The sequence below is a fragment of the Siphateles boraxobius genome, unplaced genomic scaffold (assembly GCF_051911475.1).
Source record: "Siphateles boraxobius isolate OS27281-9 unplaced genomic scaffold, OSU_SipBor_1 13, whole genome shotgun sequence".
Taxonomy (NCBI): domain Eukaryota; kingdom Metazoa; phylum Chordata; class Actinopteri; order Cypriniformes; family Leuciscidae; genus Siphateles; species Siphateles boraxobius.
In genome coordinates, this window is record NW_027508733.1 from 14320564 (window position 1) to 14332779 (window position 12216).

At 37.7% G+C, this 12216-nt stretch overlaps 1 protein-coding gene across 3 annotated transcripts in view; it reads right to left on the minus strand.

Annotated features, from left to right (window-relative positions):
- Positions 1 to 1555: 1555 nt before the first annotated feature.
- LOC143735399 (uncharacterized) overlaps positions 1556 to 12216 on the minus strand; it is a 49998-nt gene continuing 39337 nt past the window's right edge. For 2 of the 3 annotated variants that reach the window (XM_077225507.1, XM_077225508.1), the window contains one exon: positions 1556 to 5351. In XM_077225507.1, coding sequence (XP_077081622.1) covers positions 1708 to 5351 — 3644 coding nt within the window. In that variant the 3' untranslated portion in view covers positions 1556 to 1707. The remainder of the gene's footprint in view (positions 5352 to 12216) is intronic. The other variant, XM_077225509.1, reaches the window with a different exon arrangement.

Sequence of the window (12216 nt, forward strand, 5' to 3'; positions counted from 1 at the left end):
CCTATTCACCACGGAAAAAATGGGGGCAAAAAAATTATACTCATATAATTTGTAATATTGTAGTATAATATTGTAGTGTAATAAATTATACATTATACTCACCAAAACTACTGATTATGTTTTACACAAAATCCATCCTAATTTCTTTCCTCAAAAATACTTCAATTACTCTGGTGTACAGGTTAGCGTTTCAGTCCCAACAACCTTTTCTATCGCCATCGAGGCTAATGCTGAAAGTCGAGTCTGTCCAGTCATATTTCTGGCATAAGTTTTAATTCGCTTTAGGGCTGAGAGTGTTTGCTCGACAGAAGCAGTGGACACAGCTGACCCATGCTGGATAATGCTGAATAAGAGATTTTTTCCGGTAGTATTGAACCTGCTGGGGGCCGAGGAGGGAAAGAAACATTAATTTGTGGGTTGAAAAACTATTAAATATACAGGAATGTATTTTAGTTTATGCAGTTCGCTACAGATGCGGTTAGCTATACTCAGCCTCTGACCACCCAATCAAAGGACGCGAAAATGACGACGTTATTGTACTCCTGCTAGATGGCCCCGGTGCAGTCAAATCTAAATCTGATTGGCTGATTAAATCTGACTGATTACCTGATTGGTTAAAGCAATGGTTTCATTTCCATTCATTTTAAGCTACAGGCGCCCGCACTGTCGATTCTGAAGGCCTCAAGGGAGATTTGTTTTACCCTGGCAACACATGATGACTGAAATATAATTGGATGAAAGCGCTAAAATAAATATACATTACTGGAAGCAGCGCCACCAAGATAAAAGCTGCGAGATTAAGAGAATGGACTATTGGGAATAATTTAATACTCATTCATGATAAAAATATATTAAAGTATAAGTCAGTGATTCTGATAGTATTTAGGCCAGCAGAGAAGGCCTTGCTGGCCCTGATGGCCCACCACTGGTATACTGTAAGTGAAAATACAGTAATAATACTGTAAACATTTTACAGTAAATTACTGGTATCCAGCTGCCAGTAAGTTACTGTAAAATTTACAGCAATCTCTTTACAATGTAGGGTCAAGGCTTCTAAACTGTGAATTTTTAGGGGTGTGATATTTAAATGACGATTGTTTTTAGCCGCCACATTTATCAATTTACAATCATTCATACAAATGTTTCATGAATCAAACGTGACCGTCGTCAGATGATTTCTGCACTCGTTTCTACGTTAGATTGATAAATGAGGCCCAATAACTTTATTTATCATGCACTTTTGGCTTTACAACTTTGCAGACCGTTCACATTCACAGACAGGTATTTCACCCAGCATGAAAGGGAATATTTGAAAAACCATAATAGGGGGACGTTAAATGGTAAATGTGGATGTCTTTCCCTGTCATCTAATTTTGTGCGTCAAAAAATCTTTGTTTTAATTTTATCTACAATGTGTGTGATATGTATTCTGAAATATGTGCCCTTTTGTTTTTGTTTCAGTTCTAAGCAAAGTTGGCTTATTGATGACTTCTGAGGACAGAAAACCTGAAGGAGATTGGTCAATTCCTTTTACTCAAAATGTATTACAAAGAAGTTTTCAAGTGTTTCCTTATTTTATTTATTAGTTAGAATGGGTGTAACTCAACATTTTAACTAACTGCTAAAGCTGAATAAGTGATCAAAGCCTACTGATTAATCTGTGAAATAATCAATGAGCAGTCGATTAATCGTTCTAATAAGCTTTGATTAATCGATTATCAAAATAATCTCTGATGCAGCACTGGACAGCATCACACCTGGAAGTACAGGATCAGAACTCATACTACTTTCTGTATTATCAGACATGCATTTTCTTTTATGAAAGATTAGAGAAGATAATTGAGTGAAACTCTTTCCACATGAATGGCAGTGATACGGCTTCTCTCCAGTGTGGATCCTCTCATGTATTTTCAGATATATTGACCGTTTGAATCTCTTTTCACAGTGAGAACACTTATAAGGTTGTTCTCTAGTGTGAACTGTCTGATGCACTTTCAGTTCTCCATCTGTAAAAAAAGTTTTACCACACTTCGAGCAAACATGATCCTTTACACCACTGTGTCTTTTCTGGTGTAATTTTAAAGCACTCGGCTCACTAAAACTCTTTCCACATAAAGAACACACATGAGGCTTCTCTTTTGTATGAACTTTCAGGTGGTCCTTCAGGAAATCTGCCGTAAAAAAAAAATTACTGCACTGGTCACTGTTATATAATCCTTCTCTAGAATGAGCATACAGATGTACTTTAAAAACACTTGATTTTCTGAAACTCTTCCCACATTGATCACATGTGTATGGCTTCACTCCGGCGTGCCTTTTAATGTGTACGTTAAGGTTTCCTTTATGTGTGAAACTCTTCCCACATTGATCACATTTGTGTGGCTTCTCTCCAGTGTGGATTTTTATGTGTTCGTTAAGGTTTCCTTTTTGTGTGAAACTCTTCCCACATTGATCACATTTGTGCGGCTTCTCTCCAGTGTGGATTTTCATGTGTTCATTAAGGTGCTCTTTTTGTGTGAAATTCTTCCCACACTGATCACATGTGTGCGGCTTCTCCCCCGTGTGGAACCTCATGTGTTTGTAAAGGGTTACTTTATGCGCAAAACTCTTCCCACACTTATCACATGTGTACGGCTTCTCCCCAGTGTGGCTTTTCATGTGTACGTTAAGGTTTCCTTTATGTGTGAATCTCTTCCCACACTGATTACAGGTGAATGGCTTCTCCCCAGTGTGGATTTTCATGTGTTCGTTGAGGTTTCCTTTTAGTGTGAAGCTCTTCCCACATTTATCACATGCATGTGGCTTCTCTCCAGTGTGGACCCTCTCATGTATTTTCAGATATACAGACAGTTTGAATCTCTTGTCACAGTATGAACACTTGTAAGGTGTTTCTGTAGTGTGAACAGTCTGGTGCACTTTCAGTGCACTATCGGTAAAAAAAGTCTTCCCACACTCACAGCAAATATGATCCTTCACACCGCTGTGTCTTTTCTGGTGTAGTTTTAAGGAACCCATCTGACTAAAACTCTTTCCACACATATAACAGACGTAAGGCTTCTCCTTTGTATGAACTTTCAGGTGATCCTTCAGGAAATCTGCCCTAAAAAATGTTTTACCGCATTGGTCACATTTGTATAGTCTTTCTCTAGAATGAGTGAGCAGATGTACTTTGAAAACACTTGATTTTCTGAAACTCTTCCCACATTGATCACATGTGTACGGCTTTTCTCCAGTATGGATTCTCATGTGATCAGTAAGGTGTCTTTTTTGAGTGAAACTCTTCCCACACTGATCACATGTGTGTGGCTTCACTCCAGTGTGGATTCTCATGTGATCAGTAAGGTGTCTTTTTTGAGTGAAACTCTTCCCACACTGATCACATGTGTGCGGCTTCTCCCCAGTGTGAATTTTAATGTGTTCAGTAAGGGTTGCCTTATGCGCAAAACTCTTCCCACACTGATAACATGTGTACGGCTTCTCCCCAGTGTGGCTTTTCAAATGTACGTTAAGATTTCCTTTATGTGTGAAACTCTTCCCACACTGATAACATGTGTACGGCTTCTCCCCTGTGTGGATTTTCATGTGTACGTTGAGGTTTCCTTTTTGCGTGAAACTCTTTCCACATTGACCACATGTGTACGGCTTCTCCCCAGTGTGGACTCTCATGTGATCCTTAAGGGTTCCTTTTTGTCTGAAACTCTTCCCAGACTGATCGCATTTGTGCAGCTTCTCTCCAGTGTGGATTTTCACATGCTTGTTAAGATTTCCTTTTTGTGTGAAACTCTTCCCACATTGAGCACATGAGTACGGTTTCTCTCCAGTGTGGATTCTCATGTGATCCTTAAGGGTTCCTTTTTGTGTGAAACTTTTCCCACACTGATCACATATGTGTGGCTTTTCTCCCGTGTGGATTTTCATGTGTTCATTAAGGTGCTCTTTTCGTGTGAAACTCTTCTCACACTGATCACATATGTATGGCTTCTCCCCAGTATGGATTTTCATGTGATCATTAAGGTTTCCTTTTTGTGCGAAACTCTTCCCACACTGATCACATGCGTATGGCTTCACACCAGTGTGGATTCGTATGTGATCCTTAAGGGTTCCTCTTTGTGTAAAACTCTTCCCACACTGATCACATGTGTGCGGCTTTTCTCCAGTGTGGATTTTAATGTGTTCATTAAGGGTTGCTTTATGAGCCAAACTCTTCCCACATTGATCACATGTGTGCGTCTTCTTCCCAGTGTGGCTTGTCATGTGATCCTTAAGGGTTTCTTTTTGTGCAAAACTATTCATGGACTGATCACATGCGTACAGCTTCTCTCCAGTGTGGATTTTCACATGTTTGTTAAGGTTTCCTTTTTGTGTGAAACTCTTCCCACATTGAGCACATGAGTATGGCTTCTCTCCAGTGTGGATCCTCATGTGTTCGTTAAGGATTACTTTTTGCCTGAAACTCTTTCCACACTGATCACATGTGTGCGGCTTCTCTCCAGTGTGGATTTTCACATGCTTATTAAGATTTCCTTTTTGTGTGAAACTCTTCCCACATTGACTACATGTGTACGGCTTCTCTCCAGTGTGGATTCTCATGTGTTCGTTTAGGGTTCCTTTTTGTGTGAAACTCTTATCACACTGATCACATGCGTAAGGCCTCTCCCCAGTGTGGATTTTCATGTGTTCATTAAGATTTCTTTTTATTGTGAAAATTTTCTCGCAGTGTTCACAAGTGTACGGCTTCTCTCCACTGTGAATCCTCATGTGTTCGTTAAGGATTACTTTTTGTGTGAAACTCTTCCCACACTGTTCGCATGTGTACGGCTTCTCACCAGTGTGGATTTTCACATGTTTGTTAAGGTGTCCTTTTTGTGCGAAACTCTTCCCACACTTATCACATGAGTACGGCTTCTCTCCGGTGTGGATCCTCATATGTTCGTTAAGTATTACTTTTTGTCTGAAACACTTCCCACACTGATCGCATATGTGCGGCTTCTCTCCAGTGTGGATTTTAATATGCTTGTTAAGGTTTCCTTTTTGTGTGAAATTCTTCCCACATTGAGGACATGCGTAGGGCTTCTCTCCAGTGTGGATCCTCATGTGTTCGCTAAGGGTTCCTTTTTGTGTGAAACTCTTCCCGCACTGATTACATGTGAAAGGCTTCTCTCCAGTGTGAATTCTCATGTGAAGTTCAAGACTTTGTTTGTATGGGAAACTTCTTCCACACTGTGGGCAGGTGAAACATATTTTGTCTCTTCTTTTCAGTGAGGGACTCAAAGATTTTTCTTCAGTTTTGATATGATGTTTCTCCCCCCCTTCAATCAGTTCTTCAATCTCCTTGTTCTCTTCTATCAGATCTAAAATGAAAGTAAAAAAAGTTTTGAAAAAATTCAAGAGTTTGATTTTCAGTAAATCATCAAAAAGAATCAAAGAGAAATCTGATAGGGAAATGACATGTGAACCCTCACATAATAGTAGAAAATATGAATATTTTGATGAAGTCATTTGAATTTAAAACATTACCAGCACAAATTAGATATGTTTTATTAACTGCATTTTACAAGTTAGGGTTGTAACATGTTAAAAAATTTAGTAATATGGTTGCAAAGATAGTAAATCAGACATAAATAGAAACATAGCTGCAAGCAGCCATTACTGGGGCCAAGCGCAAAGACGACGACAAGAAAAGCTAACAGGGATGGGAGTGTCAGACCAACTGCAACAAGGAGCAGTTAAAGACATTTAAAGATGAATTTAGGCAAAATGGCTGAAAAATCATATACATTAACTAAAAATATGATTTAATTGATTATCACTTTCGACCAATAGGTGGCGCAGTTACAAAATTGATTTGTTGTGGTCAGAGTGAGGTGACAATGACACTTGGTGTCAAAATGTGAAGGCATTGCAGAGATAAAGAGATATAGTCATTTTGGCAGCATGCCTCAAATTTGCTGTTGCGCTATACGAAAAGGGTTTTGTTTATCATCACGAAATCCATAACTTTTAGTCGGCACGGTCTGGAGATGATACGATTCGATTTTGGTGAAAATCGGACGATTGGTTTAGAAGTTTGAAAAAGAAGGGTTTTAAAAGAAAACAAACATGGTGGACATGAAGTTTGGCTGATTATGGCAAAATGGGTATCTATTTTTTCGGCATAACCCAAGGAATCTATTAAGACTATGTCATTACAATAGGCAAATTTATTCAAAAGTTATTAGCATTTTTGGAAGTTAATTATAACTTTTAACCAAAAGGTGACATTGTTTAAAAATCTTTTGAGTACCTTCAGGGCATGTTGCTGATGGAACATACTGAGTTTCGTAATTTACACCAATGCATTTAAGTATAGCATTTTAATCACAAAACTGTATTGAATTCAATGGCAATTTCACATTTTGTTCTATTATAGCACCAACAAGTGGCACAATCCCACCATTTTTTTTTCATGTGTCCTCAGAGTGAGCCCATACACATGTGTGTCAAATTTGGTGAAAATATCTCATTTTGTTTTGGAGTTATAGACATTTATATGTTTAAACATAATAAATGACCTGACTTTGTTTGCATTTTTATGCCACTTATTATTAGTATTTTGACATTTGGGCATTATCATATGACCAACGACCTAAGCTTCCGAACTTCTGACAGTGGTTTCGTCTCAATCGGTCTAACGGTTTCGAATATATTGGCAAATATTTTTTTAAGCGCTAAATCACAAATCTACACAAACTGTAAGGTGAAACCTAGCATGGGTGGTATCGTTGGACTCGGCAAGGATTCAGGAACCCAAGGAGATGGATTCCGTGAAAATCAGTCAACCACACCCAGAGTTATACAAATTTGAAAATTGTATTTTACCACTAGGTGGCGCTGGTTCAAAACTTCTCAGGCTTCTTTAGGGCATCGTACTGATGACCCATACTGAGTCTCGTAACGATCTGTTGATGCGTTCAGAAAATACAGCAAAAAAAATTTTGGACAAACCGTTCAGAAGTTATAAGCAAAAAAATAAATCTTTCATATCTCCAAAGCAGTAGGCGGCGCTGCGCCGAAACGCTACATGTGTCCTCAGCTCATGCTTGTGATGACATGTACCAGGATTGGTCTGAATAAGATAAAGCGTTGTGGAGATACAGCCTAATGTCTGAACATGAATCTTACGAATCAACATGAATTCCATAACTTTTTGTTGGCATGGTCTGGAGATGATCTGGACCAATTTTTGTGTAAAACGGAGCATCGGCCTAGGAAGAGTTAGAAAAAGTATCTTTATCGGAGAATTCAAAATGGCGGACAGAATTTCATGACGGAAAATGACGTCAAGTGGTGCAATCGAATCGTATTGAGCTAAGGTTTCAGTGGAAAAATAATTTTATTTCTAGCCCTTATGGTTCGAAAGTTATTAGCATAAACATGATGACATTTTGGACAGTTGGTGGCGCTAGTGGGATTGGTTTAGAGACTCCAAATTTGCTATGGTGACAGTTCAGACTGTCATCTACCATCTACCAAATTTCTTAACTTTCCCGCAAGCAGTTCTATGGGCTGCCATAGACGCCCAGTCGGAAGAAGAAGAAGAAACGGAAGAAAAATAATAATAATAGGAACCAGAACAGATACAATAGGTGCCTCCGCACCTTCGGTGCATGCAAATATAGCTGCAAGCAGCAATTATCGGGGCCAAGCTCAAAGAACACGATTAATCGTGCCAACATGGCTGGGAGCATCAGACCAACTGCAACAACGAGCAATTAAAGACAGTTTAAGATGATTTTAGGATGAATTATGAATACAACCACTAGTAATTTGATTTATTGGTTTATTACTTTATTACTTACTTTTTGCGGTATATAAAAACTGTTTAGTCTGTCGACACAAAATCAGTAACTTATGCCAGCACAGTCTGCATTTTACGACAAAAATCAATATGGCTGACGCCCAAATTTTGCGATTTAGAAAAGTTGAGTATCGTTCCACTCAGCATGATGCAACAAATCTAACAAGACCAGTTTTGTGATTTTTTTGCCAAAGTGTTCAGAAGTTATAGGAAAAAAAGAGCAATTTTATTATATCTCCAGACCACTTAGGTGGCACTGTGCCAAAACTGAGCTGGTACCCTCAGGTTATGGTCGTCATAACAGACACCAAGTTTGGCCAGAATACGGTAAAGTGTTGCGGAGATATAGCCTCATTTTCATTTTAGCAGGTACTTTGTTGAATTTGTTGCGCGTTATTAGAAAACTGTTTGACGAATTGACTTGAATTCCATAGTTTTTATCGACATGGAGTTCGAAAAAGCAGTTTTTTTAAGAAAATTCTAAAATGACAATGCAATCGAATTATCTAGAGGCAAGGAACCATAGACAAAAATAATTACGTGTGTAGCCCTTACGGTTCAAAAGTTTTTAGCACAAACTTGAGTGCAATTTTGGACAGTTGATGGTGCTAGAGGGATTTAGTTAGAAACTCCAAATTTGCTATGGTGACAGTTGAGACTATTTTCTATCTGTGTGCCACATTTAATTAACTTTCTCGCAAGTGGTTCTATGGCAGCCATAGACTAGTCATAGACGGAAACAGAAGAATGATAATAATAACGCCAACGTCCCTAACAAGAATGTAACAATTACAATAGATGCCTATGCACCATCTGTGATGGCCCCTAATTATAAGAACGCCAATGATTACAATATGTAAAACTTACAATATAAAACTGAAACAGGTAATATTTAGTCTGATATCCAAATGTTTCAACCAAACCACCTTTCATTTGTTAAAAAAAGTCAAAGAAAAGTTTTAGGCTCCATTTTGTGCCCAGTTCATGGAAAGTTGCCTAGATATTATCTGTTTGAAAGCAACAGTACAGAGTTCTTGGTTTAAAATGAACAAAAATAAATTAATAAATTAATTATTGTCCAAGTATATACAGTCATGTAAAAAAGAAAGTACCTCCTTTTGAATTCTATGGTTTTACATGTCAGGGCATAAAACATCTTCTGGTCTTCAGCAGATCTTAAAGTTATTAAAATACAACCTCAGATGAACAACAACACAATATATGCCACTGTGTCATTATTTATTTAACTTTATATATATATATATATATATATATATATATATATATATATATAAATTCTCCAAAATGGAGAAGCCGTGTGACAAACAAATTACACCCTATGATTTAATAGCTTGTAGAACCACTTTTAACAGCAACAACTTTAAGTAATAATTTTCTATTTCAGAATCTCACATCATTTTGGAGGAATTTTGGCCCATTATTCTTTCCAACATTGCTTCAGTTCATTGAGTTTTCTGGGCATGTTTATGCACAGCTCTCTGAAGGTCCTGCTACAACATATCAAACAGGTTTAGGTCTGGACTTGGACTTGTAGATTTGCTGGTGTGATTGGGATCAATGTTTTGTTGCATGACCCAATTACGGGCCAAGCTTTAGCTATCGGACAGATGACCTGACATTTGACTCTAGAATACTTTGGTATAGAGAGAAGTTCATGGTCGATGACTGTGACTGCAATGACTGCAAGGCGCCCAGATCCTGTGGCTGCAAAACAAGCCCAAATCCTCACCCCTCCTCCACAGTGCTTGATAGTTACCATAAGGTGTCTGTGCTGATATGCTGTGTTTGGTTTTTACCAAACGTGGCACTGTACATTTGGCCAAACTTCAACACTCTGGGCTCGTCTGTCCAAAGCCTTTACCTTCGTTTTGTTCTTTGTTTATTTTTATGATTATTAAAGTATTAAATGTTCGCCAGGTACCGCAGCCTCATTCCCATAACAACGAACTACGTGACAAAAGTTATTATCGTTAATTTTAGTATTATTACATTGAGACGTAGCTAAATTCTACTATATTCTAATATACTTCTGTCACATTTTCCGTCACGAGTGCTTCATTGTGTGTGTGTGTGTGTGTGTGTGTGTGTGTGTGTGTGTGTGTGTGTGTGTGTGTGTTAAATGAAACCACGTGTCTGCACCATTCATTCACACAGACCATGCAGGACTCATATTTAAATAGTCTTTTTGCGATTTAATATTCACACATACTAGTCTATATCGCGATTTGATTTAAGTATAGTGGCCTGCTTTTTATTAATTCATCAAACATTCGAGAAACTCCATGTTATACAATAAATTCAGTTTTTATGACTGGATTCCAAGACTCCGTCTTTTTTTTCCGCATCGTGGAAATCATAGGGCCATAGTGGTTGCTGCTGTAGCCGATGTTTCTCATACCCCTTAGTTTGAAGGTGGGTCCCGACAAATCTTTGTTTGTAGGGCTATCTGGCCCTTCCCCCTACCTCTACCCCTTGAACCAAAAGAGAATCACGACAGTGTAGAGGTAAGGGATAGAAATGGGATTGGGCCTGAGTCGTACACACGCCGTAGCTTCATCGTAGGCTGTGTGTAGCAGCCTTCGACTACAAGAACTGGAGCGCGTCACATATAAACCAAAACTCAGCGTAGAGGATACTTGCGTCACAGACATGAGAAATAGTTCTATATATGTTCAAAATATGTCTACTTTTAAACGAAACAATTAGAAATAAATAGTTTGATTACCTAATCCATATAGAAATTAGGCAGACCGAAGCGCCCGAGCCCTCAGATCACTTGGACGTGGCTGTGGTTACAAGAGCTAAAAATGATATAAATACTGTTAGTTTTCTCACACAAACCGCTCGTTTCGTGTCTTAAGCCATCAATGTGTACTTACATGTACAAGTAATTAAATCATGTTTAATTTGGACTTCTCTGTGCATGCTCTTTGAGGTGGTGACCATAGACCTGCATTATATGACTGACAGACAAGAACGGTTTGACCTAAAAATATCAAAATTGAAACTACTGCGGAAACAAAGACACCTACATCTTGGATGCCCTTGAGGTAAGCTAAAACATACCAAAAATTAATTTCAAAGTGAACTATCCCTTTAAGCTCAAGCATTTATAGACACTATATGTGAAGGACTGTGGTTGCCGCGCTTTCCACGCATTTTTAGACGCAATGTGTCAATGGCCAAGACGTATACTTTTCATCTAATCAGAGTGAGCTAATATAGACAGGTGTCCCACCCCCTCCAATGCAAATCAAGTTTGCCATATCGGCCGTGAGGTTATTATTTTTATTTATGAACATGCAAATGTAATTACAGTCCCGATCGGGCCAGTGCTGCAACGTTGTGAAAGCTTATCATTTGCACAATATTAAGCCTTGCCAATGTAAACATTCAAGCGCAAGAAGACGCAAAAGAGAGCTCAATTTGTTACTCGCAGTTTGTGTACACATTCAAAGCGCCTAAAAAGCATGCAAATAGTGAATTAATTTCGTTCATATCTTCTTACACTTGAACAGACAATTTCGCACAAAATTATGTCAAAATGCCTGTCTTGGTGAGTATCCTAGTAAACATAGTCTGTTATTCCTTAAGCGAACGTATACAGTCGAGAAAGACAACGCATGTGTAACAGTATCAGAGCGCAGCCTAATATTCCCGCTGCTGTCTGTTTTTAATGTTAATCAAAAAACTTTTCTAACTTTAATATTAATCTATTTTTAATTTATACAGTGAAGACTGTGCAGTGTTATTATTAAATAACTTGTAAAGATATATAATATAAAATAAATATATAATAAATTATAGTTTATTTTTATTATAATAAATATAAAATAAATTGTTTAAATTTAATGACTTTGCAGAATTTAAAATAGCCAAAATAATGTTTAAAATAATAAATAATACATTTCCAGACTGTGTCCAAAACCTGTATCAGATGAAATGTACTTCTTATGAGCTCAGAGGAACACTAATGTTCAGTAAACCACAGATCAGAACCAACGTCAAACAGAGATGTCTGTTTGTTCATGGGGTTAAACTGTGGAATAGTCTCAATGATGAACTGAAAACATGTAAATCCATAGGTAGCTTTAAGCTTTATTAGTATTCTTTTTTTTTTAATTACATTATACAAAGCTGAATGAATTTAGCTTATTTTCCTTTTAGTCATTCTTTATGTACGCAAGATTACTTTGGTGTTTTGGTGTTGTGTGTAAAATAAATTAAATGTAAAAAAGATTGGCATAAGCTTCAGCCGACCCCTTTTCGGTCAAGCAACTTTTCTTTTAAAAATATTGTTTACACTGTAATTTAATTTTCGTTTCTATGTTTGCTTGTAAGTTGTTTTACTTTTCTTT